Source organism: Amphiura filiformis, chromosome 12 (assembly GCF_039555335.1).
Source record: "Amphiura filiformis chromosome 12, Afil_fr2py, whole genome shotgun sequence".
In the NCBI taxonomy this organism is placed as follows: domain Eukaryota; kingdom Metazoa; phylum Echinodermata; class Ophiuroidea; order Amphilepidida; family Amphiuridae; genus Amphiura; species Amphiura filiformis.
This window is the reverse complement of record NC_092639.1, coordinates 59,904,580-59,929,603: the sequence shown is the minus strand read 5'-3', so window position 1 is coordinate 59,929,603 and position 25,024 is coordinate 59,904,580. Positions and strand designations below refer to the sequence as shown.

General features: G+C 36.0%; 1 protein-coding gene across 1 annotated transcript in view; it reads left to right on the top strand.

The window, feature by feature from the left end:
• Positions 1–3,766, top strand: part of LOC140166510 (uncharacterized) — a 127,636-nt gene extending 123,870 nt beyond the window's left edge. The window contains 2 exon segments of the mRNA XM_072189990.1: positions 1,641–2,030; positions 2,032–3,766. Of these exon segments, the coding sequence (XP_072046091.1) occupies positions 1,641–2,030; positions 2,032–2,805 (1,164 nt within the window). The 3' untranslated portion in view covers positions 2,806–3,766.
• The last annotated feature ends 21,258 nt before the right edge of the window (positions 3,767–25,024 follow it).

Sequence of the window (25,024 nt, the reverse complement as noted above, 5' to 3'; positions counted from 1 at the left end):
AGAATGGCTTAAAACTTGCAGCTGCTGGTTGGGAGATCCTTGATAAACAATCTTGCCTTTTGATGATTGCCCAATGAGGAAGACCTTTGACCTTTTTGAACCTACATCATGAATATTATATATTTAAATTCTTGTTTTTCTAAAATAAAACATAACTTTGTGTACTCTTGTTGTATTTTTATTAAATCAAGCATTTTTTTTGATAATCCATTAATTTTCATGTAATTATAAATTTAGGGCTAAAGAATCATCCCATATTCATTTGCATAAGTGTGATATTACATGCGTTCTCATTACTTACGATTATTACGTAAAACTGGTAAAAATGTGCACCTTTTAATTGAAAGCAAAACAAAGTACACTAACTTCTGTTTTACACTACAACATATTAGTAAAACAAGAGTTTTAAAATATTTGGTAACTTGTATTAAATAATTTTCATTGTGTAGGTTCAAAAAGGTCAAAGGTCTTCCTCATTGGGATTTATTGTCTCCAAAAACAAACATAACACCCTTTGGTCTGTATGCACAAAAGAGTTAGACCGGGTCTAAAGTTAGAACTGGCCTAAGTGGAATTTATTACCAGGAGAAAGGACATTTTCCTTTACATTTTCTTAAGTTAATTTGTACTATTTTTCATTTTCATTTCTCATTTAAATCTTTAGAATTTGCTAGCGACTCTAGAAAGGAAATAAGAGTATAGGACCATTCCTGATGGAATTAAATTCCACTTAGACCGGGTTTAAATAGACCCGGTCTAACTCTTTTGTGCATACGGACCTTAGTGTGCGTATAGGTTGCAAAATTGTCTCCAGATTTCACCCAAGTAGCAGCATGCAATTTTGTTAGCCATATCTGAAACTTGACTCAATGAAATCATTTTCTAAAGAATAATCATATGCTACTTTACAATATATTATATTAACCTTGCTTGCTTCATTCATGTTCATGATGAACTTGTTGTGAATATTGTACGTATGACCTTACATATTTGCACTTTTAAAAAAGCAGCTGAAATAGGAGCAGGTGGAAAGTGGCAAACTATTCAAGCAAATAATTTGGCCATTATCATTGGACTATTCCAGGTGAAATCCATACACCCCCTATTGAAGACATGATCTTAATCTCCCACACAGGGGTGTAAATTTAAAATTTGAGTCACCCATCAGGTAACCCTGTTTGAAATTCCCACTCCTGTGTGGGAGATTAAGGTCATGTCTTCCATAGGGGGTGTATGGATTTCACCTGGAATAGCCCACGATCTTTGCTTATTAAAACCCTAACTTTATCATTTGCTAACATCTTCAAAATTATCTTTAAAAAAAATTTAAAAAAGAATCTGTCTGGAATTTTGACATTGAATCTTTAACCAGGATCCTAATAAACATTTGATCTCGGAGTTACTGATAACTTTCTGAATAAAATCACCTGTTTATAAGTGAACACAAAAATTAGCCTGACGCATCTATTTCATTCAAAAATAAGACTTGATTTTTGATGCTTTTTTAAATCGTGCAAGTATTCGTAAAAAACAACAATAACATGGGGCCATAATTTGTGCATTAACATATTTTACTTTCCTCTTTCATTTCTTTTCATATTCACTTGGTCCCATCTCACTGTGTGCATCAACATGATCAGATAATGCCTACGAGTACCACACCTCCTGCATCTCCAAGCACCACAACATCCATGTCAAATAGCACCTCGCAACAGACATCTCCAGATAAGAGGAAGCCGGAAGACAGTTATTACAGCAGCGTCACATCGTTTGACAGTAACGTGTCTGGGAACATTGTAAGGGTCCACACGTTTCAAGATGATAGCGATTCTGAATCTGATTCAGACGCTCGGTCGAGGACTGATAACCGCACGCCAACTCAGCGTGATTTTATTGAAGGCTCCGATGTTGATCTCGGATTGCCATTTATGAGAAAAGGTAGCGATAGACCATTGCGTAATGGGTCACCACTTAACGATCGACCGATGAGCTTGCCGCCATCGAGTCCGGACTTGACGGTGGAGAGAATAACGGCGCAGGTTATCTTTGTATGATAACATTGATGTATATTATAATGCACATTATGAACAAAGCATGGAGGAATCTCTAGAGATGATAGCAACTCCAACAGGTCCCTTACAGGATGCTCCATTATTCGGACCTCCTATACCTATACCCGATGGAGGACATGTGCCTATGGTGGCGTCAAGGGAAAGCTTAGAACCTCCTGGACCACCCCCGCCATTGCAAGCTGGTAATATTAACAGTTTTGATTTGGTGGCGGTTAATGACTCCCCACAACCTCCGTTGCAAGCTGGTAATATTAACAGTTTTGATCTGGTGGCAGGAAGTAACTCCCCGCAGAGACCAAGGAAATTAGATGGAGTTTCATCATCAAGTGGTGATAAGAGTAACATTGACACTATTAATGTGACAAATTGGAGCCCACATGCCTTGATTTCATCTACTCCAAGTGGCCCTAATCCGAGCTCAAATCTGGGACCTATCATCTCTGGCCCCAGCAGCCCCACTGGCTTTAGCAGCCCTACTGGCCTCAGCAGCCCTACTGGCCTCAGCAGCCCTACTGGCCCCAGCAGCCCTACTGACCCCAGCAGCCCTACTGACCCCAGCAGCCCTACTGGCCCCAGTAGCCCTACTGGCCCCAACCCAGGTCCAGACGGAGATGCTAATAAATCGCCACAAGTGAAGCCTAAGACGCGCAATCCACCAGCCGTCAAACCAAAACCAAAATCACCACGCAGCCCGGTGAGCGGGGTACCGCATTTTAAGACGACGGCAACATGAGTGTAACGTATGTTGCGTATTAAATGCTTACAGCATTATGTTGTAAGTAAGGTGATATTTTATTGGTGTTATTTGTATACAGAATTGGTATACAGAAAAAGGGCGTACATGGTATAAATATTAGACGTATTTATCAGTAATATACCTTGAACAGGAATCTTGTTTTCTGTCAGGCAAAGCAAATTGTTATAACCTTTGATTTCATAAGGTTTATAGCAACATTTGAAGTCAATTCAGGCATGAACCTATGTGGTGACTGGCGCACTATACCTCTACCCCCAACAAGCAGAAAATATATTAATATATATATAATAATAATAATTAATATATTGAAGAGGAAAAATGAAAAACAATTTTTAACTGACTGTAACCTCAAATATATATGATAAATCATGACAATGTATTGCAGTGCTAAAAATGGCTTGACACAAAATAAGATTGTAACAGCATACATACATGCATATCTAGTAAAATACAAGGAGATTAGCCCCAAAGAGTAGCAACTCAGCCATGCTTGTGTGTCGCTCATGGAAGGCAAAAGACTACTTCCAGCTTATTTCAACATGCACTCAGTAAACTTTGATATGAAATGTGTGCTTGCATTGCATTGTGTGAGTAACACGGTATGATGATAACACACACCTTAAAGACACACATTATTACTTGAATATTGGTCTTTTTACAATGAATGTTGGAGGTACACTATTTAGGACTCCATCATGACAAACCAATATGGCCGGCAGATTTACCATAGCATTACACACTGCGCAATACTCTAGGGTTTAATCCTTTCGATACATACAGCCAAGCCTTGAAATAAGCAGACTGGAACCAGGAGCAATTTGTTTTGAACATTGCTCCTGGTTCACTGGGATTTTACAAGAACCAGGAGCAATTTCTGAAGAAACAGGAGCAATTTTCAATATTAAATCCTTTTCTGCATATATACAATACAGCATACCAGCATAGTCATCTACTTTGATACTCTTTATTACATTCAGTACGCCAACCTGAACATGCAGTGATGATTTGCAAAATAATTACCATATGTATGCAAGTTTTCAAAATATTTGTTATCGATTTGAGAAAAAAAAAATTTCTGCAATTTTTTTTCCTCATGGGAAGGTTTCATGTCACCGAAGCAACAATAGTACCTTTACATATCGGCACCTGTTAGTGCCCACCACTCATAAGAAACAATGTCAATATATTTCAATTGAAATTCAGTTTAAAGGTGCGTGGTCCGATTTTAATATATGATGTTTTCTACCTCGGACAGAAACTCATCACCCAAACATTCTTATTCACAAAATTTTGAGATAAATTACTACAGTGGTTTGGATACTAGAAGCAAACCGTAGCTGTTCTGGCAAAACCTCGAAAATGCCAATAGCTGCTAGGTGTTAAATATGTAAAATATAATATATTATATTGTATATTGAACATATAGCAGCTATTGGAGTTACAAGGTTTGCCAGAACAGCGACGAAACTTGTATATCACACTGGCCGATAGAAGAGTACATACTACCAGTGGTGGGAACCACCAACCATGTTTTTGTCATACTGTCTAAATGACACATTTCAGGTGTAAAATTTCACTGGGGTTATGAGATAAATACAAGCTCTCATCTGTTTTCAAAATCTCACTTTTGAATAAGATGGCGACAAGTAGGGTGTCAATTGGGTCACCCACTTTTAACGAGGTAAAATGCCATTTGAAATATAATACGTTTAAGATGACAAGTTACAACAAAATAATTTGTAAAACAAATCACATATTTCAGATAAAGTTTCTTTTCAATTTATTATAAACCCAAGAAAACCTTGAAGACAAATGTTGTCATATGGCAAAGCTTAATAAGGTTATAGGTGGCTGTAGGCTATTTAAAATGTCTACATGGAGTGGGAAAACATCATAGACAAGCTTAAACAATTTTCACAGACAACTCGGCATACTAGTTGTATAAATTACTAGCCATATCAAAAATACATGGCAAAATGAAAATACTGTGTATCAATAATTTTACAAAAAGTAGAACCTATCTTGTAAATTTGAAATATCATGCATTTTCAATGATGTAGAACCAAAGAGTACTAACTCTAGCAAGTTTGTGTGTAGCTCATGGAGGGCAAATAGTGAACCCCCGGATAATTTTGCTATCCATGTGGGTAGCTCATGGAGGGCAAATAGTGAACCCCCGGATAATTTTGCTATCCATGTGGGTAGCTCATGGAGGGCAAATAGTGAACCCCCGGATAATTTTGCTATCCATGTGGGTAGCTCATGGAGGGCAAATAGTGAACCCCCGGATAATTTTGCTATCCATGTGGGTAGCTCATGGAGGGCAAATAGTGAACCCCCGGATAATTTTGCTATCCATGTGGGTAGCTCATGGAGGGCAAATAGTGAACCCCCGGATAATTTTGCTATCCATGTGGGTAGCTCATGGAGGGCAAATAGTGAACCCCCGGATAATTTTGCTATCCATGTGGGTAGCTCATGGAGGGCAAATAGTGAACCCCCGGATAATTTTGCTATCCATGTGGGTAGCTCATGGAGGGCAAATAGTGAACCCCCGGATAATTTTGCTATCCATGTGGGTAGCTCATGGAGGGCAAATAGTGAACCCCTGGATAATTTTGCTATCCATGTGGGTAGCTCATGGAGGGCAAATAGTGAACCCCCGGATAATTTTGCTATCCATGTGGGTAGCTCATGGAGTGCAAATAGTGAACCCCCGGATAATTTTGCTATCCATGTGTGTAGCTCATGGAGGGCAAATAGTGAACCCTTGGATAATTGTGCTATCCACGTGTGTAGCTCATGGAGGGCAAATAGTGAACCCCCGGATAATTTTGCTATCCATGTGGGAAGCTCATGGAGGGCAAATAGTGAACCCCCGGATAATTTTGCTATCCACCTGGTTCAAAGTGTGTTACTGTTTGTGTTCTGCTTGTAACATATGTTATGCCATAAACATGCACTGAATTGGCAAAACCTTTTTAACGCTTGAGTTTAACTATGCCAATTGTCATTTGATTTAGGGCTCTTGCCGAAAAAACAGCAGCGGTACCCTGTTTGCCCTCCAAGAGTGACACACCACAATGGTGGATTTACCACAACGTTACACACAGGAGCAATTTTGAGTTGGTCCTCTTTGTGAATTTTAGATCTTATATATGGTGCATATTTTGAAGAAATGTGTTTTGAATAACTGAAAATGTTCTGATGTGACATGACATTTGTTAGTATAGTGGTTCCCCGATTGACAAAAACATATTACTGATGGTGTACATTTTTGCTTTTATGAATATTTGATTGTGCCAATATAATTTATATATTTTGCATAAATATAAAACCTGCCTTGATTGTTAAAATACTTTTAAGTTCATAATAGGTTGGTTTGTAGAAAATGGACAAATAATCTTCAAGTGATGATAGTTCTGAAAGAGATTTGTACATGATTTTTCAGCCCCACAGATTTGGTGAGGATATATATTGATTTGTAAAAAACCCCACTGTATTAGCTACATTTTGGGAATAGAAACATCTGAAGTTGCTCTCAACTGTCTTACAAAGTATATGTGTGTTATTGCAAAATATATGTGATGCGATCAGGCAAAATCAGTCGGAACTCGGAAATATTAAATTTTCAGTTTTTTATAGGATAGTAAGAGGCATTCTCAAAGCTGCATTTTGCAGAAAACCCTATTGAAATTGAACAACCAGTTCCAAAGATATGAGCAATTAAAGAGTTTCCAAAACAACAGGAAACAAAAGGAAGTATATCCGTTGCTTGGCTATATCTCAAAATCAATATTTCCGAGTTCCGACTGATTTTGCTTGATCGCATCACATATGGTGACATTCTATCTTGACCTGGGCCAATTGTGATTGAACTCTTATTTGGTTTATGTCTACATCACCTATATAAAGGGAAGAAGACTCCACATTGGCTATGCCACTGTATTTTATCTGGAACTTGTGCACAATAAGATAACGAAGATAGATAAGCATCTATTTGCATTCTTATAAAACATGAGAATATAGAAGGTGCCCAAGAGGCCAGTTGACATGAGAGGAGTATCACCTTTAAAGTTAGATTAGGTTATAAATCTTTGCAACTGGACTTACTGTTTTTGTTGACTACAGTATCACATCAGGCCTAGTGATGTGAATTGGCTCTGTGTCACTAGGCCTGATGAAGCGTCAGAGATATGATGTGATACTGTAGTCAACAAAAACAGTAAGTCCAGTTGCAAAGATTTATAACCTAATCTAACTTTATTCAACTACCTGGATGATTGAGAATATTCATAGAAGTATCACCTTTACATGAACTTACCAAAGTTGCATACGATACATTGGAATAGGACCACAAGCAAGGGAATTACCTCTTCACATGACTATTCATTATGTGTGGTGTTTAGTTTGTTACTTTATGATGTGATTTTATCCATTTGATTGAAGTATGTAAACATAGAAGGGAGGGTTCTTCTGTGGTTTAAGAATTTGCCTTATGTCTTTACATTGCTGGTTTCTTCTGGTATTACCTTCATTTAAAGCACACTCTGCAATAAAGGGATTATACAGCTAATGGAATGAAGATGTTAATCCCTGATTGATTCAACAACTCTTCCTATACCTTTGTACAGGAGGCAAGTGTTGTTAATCTGTGATGAATCTACAGTGCAGTAGGGTATCTGCGAACGCAAGGTTACGTGTATGCGTTGCGTGTGAGCGCGTAAAATTCATCATGCCTGGAACTTGTGCGTAAACACTCTCTTATGTTGGAGGCAGCAATCAAATCATTACCACTTTATTCTTTAGTTTTATTGCTCACTTTATTCTTCAGTTTTATTGCTGATATCAACAGAGAAATCACCGATCTTCTTGTAAGGTTGAGTGGCAATGACAAACGGACATTCTGAATGAATGAATCATGTGAATTAGACAATCTTTAGCCTGTTATTAAAAGGGATTCAATCATATGTTTCGTCGTTGTTGAAACGGATTCAATCATGTTTCGCCGTTGTTCATTACTGATTAACAACTCGCGTCTGTGTGGTTTACTTTGGACAGCTAAATCTGCCCTTGCGAAGTAAACCATGCAGACGACACAGACGCCGGAAGAAACAGGAGTCGATGCACATATCGTCAATGTGCACTGAGAATGTGCACATGAACAGGACATATTCACAGTTTTAATTGTAAAAGTTTTCTGGAATTACTGAAGTGGTCTATTACATATGTTATGTAATTAATATGGATACATTTGAAAGCAAGTTGGAATATATATGCCATGGTTGTACATTTTTCTCAAGAGGGCTTAAGGTATATAGTAGAATTATTATTAATTTATAAAAATTCTACATACCTCATAAAAATTGTTGTTACTTATTGCTATTATCTTCCGTTGTAATCTTGTTTGATATCCCCATTAAGCAAAAAAAAAGGCAAAAAAGTGTGCTTGTCCATAAACCACTTTTGAATGATGGGTCGGTCGATCGGAAACCTTTTTCTTTCTTTTTTTTCAGGATAAGCTTTTTTAGGTTCATCTGTGTGATCTGAAGCTGATGAAAAAACAATGTTGTAACCTGATAAAATAACGAAACTTGAGGCAAATTTATATTTAAAAAGCCCGTAAAAATGTGACTATTATCATCATTGCAAATTCAGCAGACAAGAGTTTTATAATGGAAAAGTTCGGATTATCATAATACCAAGATATGTTGAAAATTATAGATACACGTTTGTATTTTGAGAAACTTGTGTTTGCAGTATTGTGGATCGTTAAATGTAGACAAAACAGACCAAATTTCTTCTGAAGTTAAGAAATTGAAATTGCCTGAATAGGGCTAAAAAGACCAACTGTATAAAGAAGAGCAAAAACACTGGGCTGTTCCAGTTGATATCAATACACCCCTTATGAAAGATATGACCTAATCTTCTACACAGGGAGTATGAATTTCAAATAGGTTACCTAAATAGATGACTCCATTTGAAATCTACACGCTCTATGTTGGTGATTTATGTCTTCCATAGGGGGGGTATGGATTTCATTTGGAATATCCCATTATGTTTTTGTATGGTAGAGAACTATACTCAAAACCAACATTTATTGGACAGTGCTTATGCCAATATCATACTAGCGCTCAAAGTGTGTATTTTTTTGCAGTTCAAAAATCACTAGTCATCAAATACTGGCAGCGTTTGCACACTTACTACCAGTGTTCAGATGTAGCTAGCGATGTAGTGTCTGAGTTGCCTTCAAGTCATCTGGTTGCAATTTGATAGTAGGTTATGCTGGCAACTTATTAATTGGATGCCTAGTATATGGGCATTAATGATTTGACCATTATGGTGCAATGTAAGGACATAACCTGGTGTTTGTGTTTAACTCATGGAGGGGCAAATAGTTTTATCGCCGGAGAATTTAGCTGTGCCCATGAATCTTCAATTAGAAGCGTCTGGTTGACTGCGTGTAACGCTTTGTGTCAGAAATGTGCAATAAGCCCTAGTGCGCAACCATTTTAAAGCTCAAAGACACAAATTATTGTTCAATTTCAGGCTGTTGCCGAACTACTAGCCCCGTGAGCAAAAAAACCAATATGGCGGACTTACCTAAATGTTGCACAGGGTGCAATTTTGAGTCGGTCCTCTTTAGTTATGATCTCCTTGGGTGATCTGGTGTTTACTTCCATGGTGCTTGGTTCTGAGTATATGTTTCAACTTTTAAACTAGTAATAAATAATTTTGTTAATTTTTTATACACTCAAAATGTGTTCTGTTTCTTGTATATCGTATGTACATGTGTGGGAATTAAGGACCGTCGGTATATCGATTTTTATCGATATTAAATGGCTGATATATCGATTTTTCTGACATCGACGGTCCTTAAGTGGGAATTCTTAAAACTTTATTTATTCACAGCTCAAAAAAAGTTTCTAAGCATTAACTTTTAAGATGTATGACTGTAAACTATGTAAATTTTGTATGGCACTGATTATGTTTATTTGATGTCGGAGGCGTAACCAGATGGTGGTAAGGGGCAGACTGCTTTCTCAATCAAATATTTTGAGGTAAAATCAGAATGGAAAGAATTAAGATGACTACGCATCAGTTGTTTTGAGTGCATTGTGAAAAATTTAAACATGATGAATATACTGAGGGGCACAACTCCCGAAAAATAATTGATACAAAGTTATCAACCTCATTCATAACCGGCAGTTTTATAGTCATCTGTACTTACAGTATGTCCAGCACCTCCTGGGAGATACTGAAGGGATGCTGCAGCCAAACAAAATTGTTTCTCTTGCCCAAGATCGCAATAGTTGGAGAAAGCTTGTATAGTCACCTGCTCCGCAGCCGACTGATGATGATGATGATGATTTGTATTGTTATATTCTTTTTTTAGATTTCAAAATAAAAATTTTATTTCTCTATTTTTTGGTTTCCCTGTATTCAAATAGCTCACGATGGTGATGCCACCAGTAACCAATTACACCAGCGAGAAATCATTTTGATGTCCAAGTACGACTGTCACCATGCTCGTATAATGCTCATGTGCTGAACATGGCAAACTAAGCGATCATTATACTATAACGTTCAATAATATGCATTTGCGTCCTTATGTTTACAAATATAATTGAATCGCATGCATTGCGTTTATTCATTAGGTTATGAATGAACATCAATGTTAAACCAGCCATTTTTGTAACCCATTTCTTCTCCCAATTAGGGACATAATGCCTCTTCAGAATAACAAAACTGGTTACGTGTCTGTGTGATGTTAATCGGACTATTCCAGTTGAAATCCATAACCCCTATTGAAGATAAAACCTAATGTTCCACATCTAGGGAGTGTGATTTTCAAATGGGGTTACCTTAATGGATGACTCCATTTGAAATTACACCCCCTGTGTGGGAGAATAAGATCATGTTTACCATAATGGGTGTACAGATTTCAACTGCAATAGCTTTGATCTAAATTATGCAAAGTAAACGAAAGAAATTATGTAATATATACATGTATATTGGATCCGTTTATTACACACAATCATTAGTTAAATCCCCAGTTTTTTAATAAAATGTTTTGTTTAAATTTTGACAACTCATATACCTTAGAATAAATATAGTCATTGTTTTTTCACCATTTAGTCAGTTAGTCAGTTTATTAGTTAAAATTATCCCAAGATGAGAATAATCAATACATAACAGCATATGCCAAAATAACATTTTGATTAAACTATTATATTATATAAATTATATCATTAATCCAAGTAGTATTAGTAAGAATAATATTTTTGAATATTAATGTTTAACTTTGATTATAACCTTCAATGTTTTGTCAACAAATTTGAACCTAAATTTGGCAGAAGTTACATAATAAGTTGTGGCAATTGCGTTTTTCCAGTTGAAATCCATACGGCTCATATGGAATACAGGACCTTAATCTCCCTCACAGACTGTGCATATTTCAAATGGAGTTAGCCATTCAGGTATCTCAATTTGAAATTCACACTGTCTGTGTCGCAGATTAAGGTCATGTCTTCCATGGAGTTTGCATGGATTTCAACTCCAGTAGCCGAATTTGAAGAACTGGAATCCCACCAAGTGAATTTTTGCAGACTATTTTGTGGTGCATCAACCTGATCAAAATGTTTTAGTTTATTTGTTCTCTGCTCTATCATTATTTATATACAGATTAATTTTCAATGCAGATTGTCACTTGAAAATAGTCAACCAAAATATTCTTCTTGGTATTAGTGATTAACAAAATGGAGAATGTACAGAAGAAATCCTTCAACCATTTTTACCATTTTTCTGAAAATTTCCTTTATTTTTGTGAAAAATTGAAATTTTCAGGAAATTTTCAGAAATAATGTATGCAATGGTGTTTTGTAGATAGAGCCATGCCCACTTGTTCTTATCAGTTCCTAATTATAATTTAAAATGTTTGTCATCAGTCAACCTTACTATTTCCACAGTTCTACCTTGGTAACGCCTCCCCCATATACTGTAACTATTATGTAATATATAATTTTTTTGAACTATACATATTGCTAACTTTTCATATTCAGTTGAATAATAATGTGTGAAAATATTGATACGACCAATGAACATGCTACATTAATGACCAGAGAATACAAAAAATGGGCTATTCCAGGTGAAATCCATACACCCCCTATGGAAGACATGACCTTAATCTTTGACACAGGGAGTGAGAATTTCAAATGGAGTTACATGAATGGGCGACTCCATTTGAAATTCACACTCCCTGTGTTGGAAATTAAGGTCATGTCTGGCATAAGGGGTGATTGGATTTCAACTGGAATAGCCTGATGTGAAATTATGGTAGATAATATGGAGGAAACACTTTAGGGAACAAACCCAAAGTTCAATGATGTCCTATAAACGAAAAGTCCTTTCATTAGGGGGAGAGGGTGTCAAAAAGTATGATTGTGTTTGTAAAAAACTAGTTAAAATATCAGACAAAGTTGATCTTTTGAGGTTGGAATTTTCAATATTTCACACTTACTTTACAGGGAGGGAGGGAGGGGGTTAGCTTCCTGAAGACAGCACTTTCGTTTATAGGTTGTTCCCTTATATATGGCTACATTTTTGTGTGAAGTAGATGTACATTTATTTACAAACACATAAGAAAATAATGATTTGTATTTAAATTGTGAAGACAAAGCACTAGCTACCATAGCTCCCAGGGAAAAGGCAATATATTGTACACATTGTGATGTGCGGTATATGGTATGTAAAATATTGATGTACGTGATTGATTCATAATCACTGGGCTTTTTTTTCTTTTTTTTTTTTTTTTGGTCCTCTGTCACTTTTTCATTGGTCATAGGAAATACTTTAGATTATACCCAAAGCAAGCATAGGTGATGAGTTGGATGTCAGAAATATTGATCCAATAATAGTATTTAAATTCCTTTTATTTTATTGTTCTGAGCACTAAAATTACCATATCTGGAACCGTTACTCACCCGTTAGTCTAATTATGATGGAGTTGTCAGCAAAGTAAATCTCTGAGAATGAGTCATGTATGGAAAATGAAAACTGAATTTTGATTTTGATCGACACCAGATCGCAAAAAATAGCTGTTCATTTGTATATTCCACTACTGCATTTGGATATTCCATAAACGTTGAAAAAAACCCCAAAAAAACAGTGCATCCGGCTGGATTCGAACCGGCGACCTTCGCAATACTAGCATGACGCTCTAACCAACTGAGCTAAAGAGGCACGTTGGAGAAGAGCGGAAGATATAAATCTATAGGTATTAGGTTCGAATATAGGTATTAGGTTCAAAGTATAATAATTTTCACTTCTGTACCATGTTAGTTACTTTGATAAAAAGAAAGGAAAAAACAAAATCATTTTATATAAAAATATTTTTTCCTGGGAGCTAGTATGATTTGCATTGTTTAACATACTGTACTCATATAGAGTAAATGTATCCGTCTGAGATCGGAGATATGAGCAATAATGAAAAAAGAAGAGATGCTCATGTTCTAGAAACTCTAGAAAATATAGGGAAATTTAACGTAAAAGAGAAAAACACTTACAAGAGGCATCTCTCATGCGTCAATCCTTTTTTGTCTTTATCTATTTTGTAAAATCTGGGGAAAAGTCAAAAACAATACGGTAAAAGTATGTTGCTTGGACAGGAACAAATTTTTAGGGTAATTTGTTAAACTTTTTAATTGCTTTCTTTTAATTTACAAATACCTGTAACAGATATCTATAAATTAAAAGAAAAATAAGAAATAAAAAAAGTTCAACAAACTATTTGGTCTTGTCCGGGCAACTCGTTAATAAGCACATATGCTTATTAACAAATTTTTACGGTACTTCACAGCATTGAACCATATTTCTTAACATTATATTGTGGCTTCAGGTCTTTTTTTTTTTGTATACTGATATCAATACAGGGTGTCCCAGTAGAATGGAAGGTAATTAAAAATTAAATTGCTATCACCCTATTGTTTGCTTGCATTGATATAAATGATGTATACGAAATACAGCCTGTTGCTGATGGAACTATAGTATAATGATACACTAACATAATAGTATGATTGTCATATTCAAGTTTACACAATATCAGGAAAAAAAATTTTAGTCTCAAAATGAACATATTCACAACTACTATGTACAATTTAGATAAAACATGCCCCCAGGAATTAAACACATTGTAATATGTTGAAGAGTGTTAACAACTTAATATTTTCAATTTTGAGTATTGTTTATTTGTTTGAAATTTTTGCTGTAAATAAAAAGCAAAGCTTGGTCTTGTGTATAGATACATGTTTTGTACATAATACTTTATGTTAAAGAAACTTACGCATTATATATATGTACCGTGAAAATTTATGCTTGTTATGTTTTTTTTCTTTGGGAATATAGAGAGCAGAGGAAAAGTGCAAATAAATAATTAATATAAATTGATAAAAAAAATTGTAATGAATATGTATTTTTCTTTTACTGTATGAAGTATAAACTGTTGTGGTATGCAATTTTGTCATTAGTGAGATCCCCAGCAAACACAAAATTTTAACAAAAACATGTTTGACAAAAAAACGGTTTGTCAGGTTTATATAAAGGGTAGAAAAATGTTTTAATTTTTCAAGAATATTTTTGAAAATTTGATGCAAAACATTCTAACATGATGTTATTTAAAGTTGATAAATGATTTGGCAACATTTTTTAAATGTAGTGTTTTTTCACATAAAACGTTTTCATGACCTTTATATAACCTGACATGTTTAAAAATGTTATTAAAACGTTGTTTGTTTTTTTGTTTGTTTTTTATATTTGCAAAGGCTGTCCGGTTGCCAACTTTATTTTATATGAACTTCTAATAACAATCGATATACAGAAGCCTTATATTTTTTTTTACATAAAAGAAAATATAGATGCAGCAAAATATAACAAAATAAAATATAACATACAAATGACAGTTTGAGAACCGATACACAAGGGATCCTATAATGAACACAACTTTCCTCATATAACACTCTTACACCCCTCATGCACCCATAACCAAAGTATCTCACACTCGCACTCTTTCTACACTCATGCACTCACATATGCTCTCACTTACATTCGCTCACATTCACAGGCCTGGGAATGTATATAATTTAAAAAAACAAACAAAGTGCAGTGATTTATAGTGCACTACGCACAGGCACAACGCCTAGACGTTGATCCACAAGCCTCAGCACACTTTACAGGTATATTTAAAGCATATTTACCAACAAACAACAAATTATATAACCTTTGTATGTCATACTCTTACTTGTACACAGCAATGATACAATGATTCATGACATACCTTCTAATGCAGGAGATAGTCCCACTTTTTATAGTGAAACTCAAATTAAAACGTTTTGAATAAAACCAAAACATTTTTATAACAAGATTATAACATTTTAAAAACATTTTTTGTGTTTGCTTCTTCATTACATATTTGAACAATTTAAGCAATTATCAGTGGTCTCACCATGCTCACTGGTTTGGTACTGTTTAGCTTCATTTAAGGACATTGTAAGTACCCTTATCAGAAACCATTGCAACCAGGATTGATTCCCATCTCTGAATTTTTTTGAAACCCTCAATTAATTTACTATACACAAACTAAAACACGCTTTTTATAAGAAATAAAAACCGTATTTTACATGTCATACACAACATTGAAACATACTGTTCTAAAAGCTATTTTCTTTATATATATGGAATCAAGCACAATGTGGGATTTCAAAATAGGTTTGGAACGAGCATGCCATTTCTGTGTTTTTTGTGTTTTTTCAAGAGCACCATAAATAAAATGATGTATATTTTTATTTTTTTGATGAAATATTTTGCTGTGTCAATAATCAATGCATTATACTTTATTGAAGTTTATAGATATTTACAGTTTTCAAATTTGCTACAGCCAAGTTTGTATCACCTATCATTGTCATCCCCTTTGGAAGATACAGTTGTTCTAAACGTGCTACTAACTTGCCTGTAGTATAACTGTACTGCTCTATTACACCGGTGTTGACAAGGCACTTTCCAGACTCATCTGCTGCTTTACTCCTTGTAATCAACAGACACTCTGTTTGTTCATCATAAGTAACACCTCGCACACCTGGAATATCAATGCAAAGAGTTTCCTGTCCAGTCTCCATATCCATCACACTCACTTTACCAGCCTTGCTGTCACTCATAGCAATATGGCTGGTATCATGGATCAAAGTTATGCACATTGGCTGTATATTTGTCTTCATTGTTCTCACAATGTTACCTGTTGCATCATGTTCTGTTATGACAGATCTGTGAATGTCCCCAGCTAATATTCTCCCATCTGAGGTGGTTGTGATACTCAACACACCTGTCATTGTGCCTGGTGCTGCTGTTTCAATTTTATTCAGATAGTTCCCCTCAGGTGAGTATACCTCAATGCATGACTTTCTAGCCAACATGACCCTACCAGCCAACATGACCCTACCATCAGGATGGATAGTTATATCCCATGGCTTAAATTCATTTGAAGGATCACGTTTCAGATTCAGTTTCTTTTCATATTTCCCATTCACTTTGTGATAAATAACAACTTTCTTGCTAACACAGTCAGACACAGCAAGTAGTCCAGTAGGAGAATGTGCCACATTTCTTGCGCCTTCAATTCCATCCAAAGTTTGTATCAGGTTTACTTTCCTTGGTCTATCAGACATCACAGGCAGAATGCAACCTACACTCATATAGTCCAACTTGTTTGGAACAAATTTAGCAGCTGTATGAGGTGTAAAACGAAATTTGACTTTCTGGTCTTTGGACTCAACTTGTTTCAATTGTTCAATCATATAGGAATGCTGCACTATGTATTCACAATGAGAAAGGTTTTCTAATGCATATTCAACAATTTGAATTTGATCAGTTGATTCAACTTTCTCTTCAATGTTTAAAATTCTTTCATGAATGCTTTTTAGTGTTTGAGCTTTAGAGTCAGCAAGTTGTTTTGACAACACTTCTATCTGTTCAAGTAATGAATTCATATGAGATTCTATACATTTTTCAATGTTCATTTCTTCTGTTTCATACGATCTGTTCACTGCTATTGCAAGCTCTTTGAGTTCAAGAACTGAATCATTTGCTTCTTTAATGTTTTGTTTGGTCCTGGCAATAGTTGACTGCATTTCATCTTGCTGCTTGGCGTACTTTTCTTTGACAGTTTCAACTTTATGCAATCTGCTGGGCGATCTGCTCATCAGGCTCCACAAACCTGAGCTGTTTGTATGTTTCACAGTCAGGCAAGCTTGACAAGCTAGCACATCACAGGTATTGCAATAAAAATGCATCTCTTCTTCCTTATGATCAGGACAATTTGGAACTACTAGTGTTGATGGTTTCTTAGCATGCCCTGATAATGTCTGGTGCTTTTCAGCCAGATTACGCAATATGAAGTTAGTTAGAAATGATGTCACACCGTCTTTTGGAAGACAAATCGCTTTTCGACACTCGGGACATGTTTTTCCAGTATTCTCAGCCACCATTTTCTTGAGACAGATTTCGCAATACACATGACCACAAGCAGGCAGATACTTTGGTGTATGTGGATCCACAAACAGTTCAGAACATATTGGACATGAGAGCTCGTCCTCAGCAGCCTGTGCAAATGCAGCCATCTTGAAAAAATTAGTTGAAAAAACCTGGGTGAAAAACCACAAATGGAGGTGTTAAAATGTTATCATCAAATATTTAGTTGCATTTTCTTGTGCACTTGTTCTTGTAGAAATTTAAGCAAAACGATGCAATGTGTGTGCACAAGCTTTATTAGCAGATTATGGTAATGATGTTGGCAAAATAATACACAAAACCACACCTATTGATTGATAATAACAAACACGTTTAATTGATCACAGTAAAGGAGGTGTTACCTTAAATTTGTGAATATTCTCAGTCATCCAGGTAGATAAACATAATAAAATGAATATTAAATCTGTTCATCTGGACTTACTATTTTTGATAGCGACAGTATCGCGTCTCATCCAAGACGCATCATCAGGCTGACTGACCAGGTTGTTGACTATTGACCTGTGACGTACTTGATGGTATGGCGTCACAGGGAGTCGCCGAGGTAGCTTCGGATTGCTGCGTCGTGAGGTCCTGGACAGGTTGTGGCGAAGTCCCCTCCTCTGTTGAGCGAAGGTTCCTCCGCCGGACATGTATTGCCTCCTTAACTCCTCTTTCGAACCACTTATGTTCTCTGTCGAGCACTAGCACATCCTTGTCCTCAAAAGAATGGTTGGCAAATTTGAGGTGCGTATAAACTGTGTTACCTTGTTTTCCCCAGTTTAGTTTGGTTATGTAGACACTGCCATAAGTAACTAATTTAAATACAAATTTACTAGTTTACAAGGACAAATGTGGGTGATGGCTCTCACAAAGTTTGCAAGGGAAAAACTTAGAAATTTTTCATGATTATGTCTTTTTATATAATTGCACATGATGCATTTGGGGACAAGTAACAAACATATATTTTCCCTGAATGTTGCAATATATGAAAATTGTAAACACTACAAAAACAATAGCATTGATTAGTATTGTACATTTTGCAATGCATAGATTTGATGAACACATGTTGCAAGTGATATATCAATATTTTCTATATCAATATTTTTTTATACACAATATCTACTAGTTTGCAATGCAAAATGTGCACTAGCGGCACCAGGAATTTTTTCGGGGCATGGGGGGGGCAAATTGAATTGGGGGCAAAATCAATGAATTTTATGCTTAAAAAGTGGAAATTTACGTAATTTTGGGGCTTTTACCTCAAAAGTGGGGGGGGGGGGCAAGAAAAATATTTGGGGATGCCCCCCTTGCCTGGCGGCATAGGAAGCGCAACACGTGACGTACGAGGCTGGCGAAGATACAGGGCTGACAGCCCCATTCAAAATACACGGTTAGCAATTACAAATGGAAAATTAACATAAACACAGCCAAAAAAGAAAGTCTCCAGTAGTTCCATCCCCATTTAATCAGATTCTGATGAGTTTATGGCAAAATAATTTATATAATAATTTTCTATACACTCTCCTTGAAGATTGATACCAAATTTGATATCAAAAGTTTAATCATCGTGAGCATGGGAACCTTTCTTTGGAAATTCGTGCAATTTAAAAAATGACATAGGGAGTTGTATCACGCAGCGGAGCTAGCGTGTGTGCCAAGAATTACGTCGCCTGAATAGGCCGGCAGGTTAATCGATAAAGCGTGACTGTTTGTGACTGCGGAATTTCAAATGGGTTATAACATGTCGGGTTGTATGTGTAGCTGTTGCACACATTTCAGCGTTGTTGTAAAGTTCTTTACCGGGAGATTTATTGAGTTCAAGTTCTAAACAGTTTGTGCAGACTTCAAAATAAGTAATGAGACAAAAATTTTTCAATACGTTTTCTTGTAAGCATCATTAACATAAAATATAAAATTATCAGCATTCACACAACATTATCTGCAATGGCTTCTTTTACGACATTATAAAAAAAGTATTTTTTACATCTACACGCATCTGAGAGGTCTAAATTCATTGTCATTAAAGGTTTACCCATGCATGTCAAAATGCAAATCAAATACCCGCTCTTTTAATTGTGCTTGAGCAAGCATGGCAAGTGTACAATGATTCCTGTCACGGGTTGCTTGGGCCACATAATACGCTGATACCATGCATTGACTTTTGCGTGGTCAATTCGTAATTTGTCATTTTTAAAATTGCACGAATTTCCAAACAACGGTTCCTTTGCTCATGATGATTAAAACTTTTGATATCAAATTTGGTATCAATCTTCGAAGGAAAGTGTATAGAAAATTATTATATAAATTATTTTGTCATAAACTCATCAGAATCTGATTAAATGGGGATGGAACTACTGGAGACTTTCTTTTTTGGCTGTGTTTACTTACAGTGTGGTACATTGTCGTACCCCAATGGTTTTAGAGTAAGATAATTTTCCTTTGACACCACATAACAAATTTAGAATTGTTTGTGAAGATTTCATGACTATGTGTTAATCCAATGGCGACCTCAAAATTGGCGATATCGCTTCCATCACTGCCTGCCCCCTGTAGCGCCACCACTGAAAATGTGGGAGATGGTTCTCACAAAGTTCAAAAAGGAAAAACTTATTGTCACATTAATTCATGGTTTGGCCTTTTTGATCCCAACTATTATATTCATGAACATAATGCATTTGCAGATAAGTTGCAAACATATATTTTCCCTGAATGTTGCAATTAAAATTGTTATCACTATAAAAAAAATTGCAGTGATCAATTTTGTACATTTTGCAATGCATAGATTTGATGAACACATGTTGCAAGTAAACTATCAATATTTCAACACATACATAACAATCATGATTGTGGCGTTATCTAGTTTTCCCCAGTTTATTTTTTTAATACACGGCATCTACTAGTTTGCAAAGCAAAAATGTGGGAGATGGTTCTCACGAAGTTCAAAAAGGAAAAACGTAATTGTCACATTAATTCATGGTTTGGCCTTTTTGATCCCAACTATTATATTCATGAACATAATGCATTTGGAGACAAGTTGCAAACATATATTTTCCCAAAATGTAATCACTATAAATAACAGTGATCAATATTGTACATTTCGCAATGCATAGATTTGATGAACACATGTTGCAAGTAAAGGCCGGTCACACTGTGACAAATAGGGGTGAACGGCAAGCGACGTTAAGTTACGAATTGCAATTTTGAATTTACCGTCACTCATTGTGTGTTGCCGTTAGTTGTCGCTGACGAATCCGTTAGCTACCGCAGACGGCCGAAATTATTTGTCACGTTCGTCGGCAAATTTTCAACATGTTGAAAATTTTGTGACGGCAAAAGAAGTAGTTGTGATTCCGTTCAGATTTCGTTGGAGACCGCAACCCTCATTTCTTTGACGTCTCCATACCGTGCGAAACCGTCTTTAGTCGTTTTGAGGTCGTCGCAATTTCGTTGGTAGTCGTTGTCAACAACCATTGACGAAAAAACAACGGCAAGTGACTTCACATCTCGAACCCTGACGACACATTGTGGCAAGTAACGAAATTGTAACGATCTTGGTGCGGCAGTGACTTGCGAATTTTGTCTGGAGGGTGACGGATGTTGACTGTTGATGGCGGGTCGTTTACGAGTACCTGCGGCATTGAAACGGTGGTCTGCGATGGGTTACGATCTTTAAACGATGGTCCACAATTTTTTACATTTTTTGACTTCAGTTCGATTTCAATAGACTGTCCGGCACGATGCAATTTTGAATTTCATATATAAAGAAATATCAATAATAATAAAAAAATATTAATATCTTTTATTGTTATTGATGTTAATATTTTTGATTATTATTGATATTGATATTTTATTATTATTGATATTGATGATAATATTTTTGATCATTATTGATATATTGATGTTAATATTTTTGATTATTATTGATATTGATATAACAGTTTGGATTTTTAATGATATTGATTTTAATATTTTGATTATTATTGATATTTATATTAATTTTTTTGATTATTATTGATATGTGTAATATTTTATTATTATTAATATTGATATTAATATCTTTGATTATGATAATTGATATTGATGTTAATATTTTTGATTATTATTGATATAGATATTAATAGTTTAGATTATTATTGATATTTATGTTATTTTTTATTGTTATTATTGATATGTGTAATATTTTGTTTCCTGTCGCAGCCTTTCGTCCCTTGCCGTCGTGTTGTCGCTAAAGGTCCTTCCCACTCGTCGGCGAATCTTGTTTTTCCTCTTTTTGCCGTCGCTTTGCCGTCAACATTTTGTGATTTTCATGTTCGTCACCTTTCGTTGGTTATCGTCCGTCATAGTGTGACAGGGCCTTAATGTATCAATAGAGAGATTGTGATTTCCAAACGTAGGTATCGGACGTACATTGATCTATTCAAAACCACTCTCCTGTATTTAGCTAGTTTTGAAGATTTTCCCCGTCCGAAATAAACGTAGATATATCGTTGAAAATGCACAAAATTTGTCCATTTCACAATATGTTAAAGACAGTCGATGATAATGAACATACAAAGGAAAGTCTAATTACTATTATGATCCTTTTTGTTTGTAACAAATCATTATAATAAAGGAACAGCGATGTGTTGAAAATTGACTACATTTTACGCGATGTGTATACGCAGAGATTGCCCATTGAAATTTGTGTGATACATTGCGTATAAAAAATGACATTGCGATTTTCCATTTTGGATTCCAACGTAGTATAAAACACAGATGCTACATTGAAATATGCTGATTTTACCTTATGTCGAAGTTCATGCAACGCGCCCAATTTTCAGGACGAAAAAGTCTCATTTTGAAAGTAAAGTCATGATATATGGATGTAGTGATCTTTAATCTACCAAACTATATGTTTTTGGGCAACTATAATATTTGGAGAGCACAAAAATACAATTAAGTTTAAGTAGCATGTTTGAATTACGCAGAGACTCAGTAGCCTGCGCTTATACTGTTATTTTTTCAATGTCCTCTATTGACCTAGATTAGATTAGATTAGATCAGATTTATAGTCTTTATTCCAGCCGACTTGTTCTCCTTCGTGACGAATGAGCACAATCCAGTTTGGAACCGAGACTAGCAATATCTAACACCGTATTAACGTACATGAAAACGTGCGGTCCACGTGCTGCGTTTGGAACATTGCAATCTCTCTATCAACACATACGTAACAATCATGATTGTGTACCATAACCATGACAACTTATAATTTATAGATATTTCTTGGATGATTCAAAGAGAACACTAACTAGAATTACACGGTTCGCAATTTAGGTGGGCCTCACTAAACATGCACCCACATAATAGTATAAGATTTTGACTCAAGACCATCTGGGGTTGGAATATTTGACATCAAAATACCAAACTCATGTCTAGGGATTTTTTCAGCACAAAAAATCAGACCCATGTCTGAAGAGCACAATTACTGGAGTAGCTCATCCCTATATGCCCTATAATGGGAGTTTCAACAAACAAGCAAGGAAGCAAATATTAGTAAACACAACTAAATCATGGTTTCATTGATAATTTTAGACTGATTAACTGTAGCCTACTGAAGTGACATCTTGTTAAAATCTGCCAGGGCTACTTGAGTCCTTGGGTCTGAAATCTACGGGCATAATTTCCACGGGCCCGAACTCAAATTTATTGTTAAACTGGTCCACATTGTGTGCGGGTACGTAGTGCCATGGATCATGTTGAAGTCACCATTAAGTATGTAAATATGGATACCCAACACCATGATTTTGTACAGGAACGTCTTGCAGACACAACCAAACCCTTCTATGACTCGGGCCCTCAGGTCGGGCAAAAAGGCATCCTCCAAGTCCATGTATGATATGGGACACATGCAAGGCAATGTCGTGGTGGCGGCCAAGAACTTTGTGTTCCTGACAATACAAGAATCCCAAGAAACTGGAAAAGTTTTCTTCGTGTGGATTCCATTAAGCATGTTTAGACTTTTCCGGTTTCTCGCTTCTGCTATAGCAACAGTCTTGGTACCAGAAGGTAAATTGCTACCTGAACTTCAACAATGCAATCATGAAGAGGCCGACTACAGAATGATGATGCATGCTATGGATGCCCTTCATGGAGACTACGAGAAAGCAATGATACTTGCCTTATACACAGATGTCCTTGTATTAGTCATAGCAACAGCAAGGGTAAAAGGGTGTGTGAACAGTGTCGGGCATTTGGACATGGATCCAACTTCAGGTACATATCGGCACACGGTATTGCAAATCAGCCAGGCACATAGTCATGGTGCCTTTTATTCATGCATGGTGTTTCTGGATGTGATACCATATACCATAACATTGTCTAGCGAGATTGGTAAGAAGAGTACCTGAAAAGTATAGAGATCGTTGCCACAACTAAACCAGTCTTCATGGAGACTACGAGAAGCAATGCTACTTGCCTCGGATACAGATGTCCTTGTATTAACCACAGAAACAGCAATTATTTTACCCGGGTGTGAACTGTGGCTGGCATTTGGACATGGATCCAACTTCAGGTACATATCGGTACACGGTATTGATGCCGATCAGCTAGGCACATATTGGTCATGGGGGCGCTCGCTGGCCTTCTATTCATGCATGTTCTTCTTCTGGATGTGATACCATATCATTGTTTAGCGGGATTGGTAAGAAGACTGCCTGGAAAGTATGGATATGGATGAGCTAGAGAGGTATGTTGTTCTCCTATATAAGAGAACATTCTCCCTGACTAAAGTGAACGAAGCAAGAAGCTTAATGGAACGTCAGGTTGAGAACATTCCTCCAACTAGGTCTGCACATGTTCAGCATGTCAAGCGAGCTGTTTCATTTGGGACAACCACTAACTTCCAATCCAGTAATTCACTCTCCTTCAAACTGGGGCTGGGTAAAAAATTACGACACAACACAACACAATGGGCTCCTGTTTGGACAACACTTCCAGAAGCATCCACAGCATGTAGTGAACTGGTCAAATGTGACTACAAGAGGAACTATCATGGAAGATGTAAATACTCTAATGCAAATCTGAAATTTTCTGCGCTGGTCAGTGTGAACAATAATGACGTTATAACTATAATATCCAATACCAGCTATAATTCCAACCGTCTTATAACAGCAAACTTCAGTATTAAGGATGTAATGAAAATGGAAATGTACATAATTATTATTCAATCATTTCAACATATATTCAATTTACAGATCTTGATAACATACTACCAATTTCAAACACATACCATACTAGTTTGAAAAGGCAGCTAATTTAACATTCAAATGTACGAGTTCACTGAAATAGCTCTACTATTTAATAGTGGTATTTGGTACCCTTGATAGGACTACCGACGGTTACCAAGCACTATTTTACTTGTGATGTTCACAGATAACAAAGGATACTATTGTATTCAAATGGCGGCCATTTTGAAATCAGCTTTATCTGAAATCAAATTATAAGGTAGCATTTCTCATGATTATAATAATATATATAAAGGGACTCTTGGCATTACAAATATGGGTATTACCACCAATCTTAGCATCCTGTGATCTTTACAGGCCAAGATATTCAACCACAGAGGAGTAAGATAAGGCAGAGCGCGTACCACCAGTCAAAG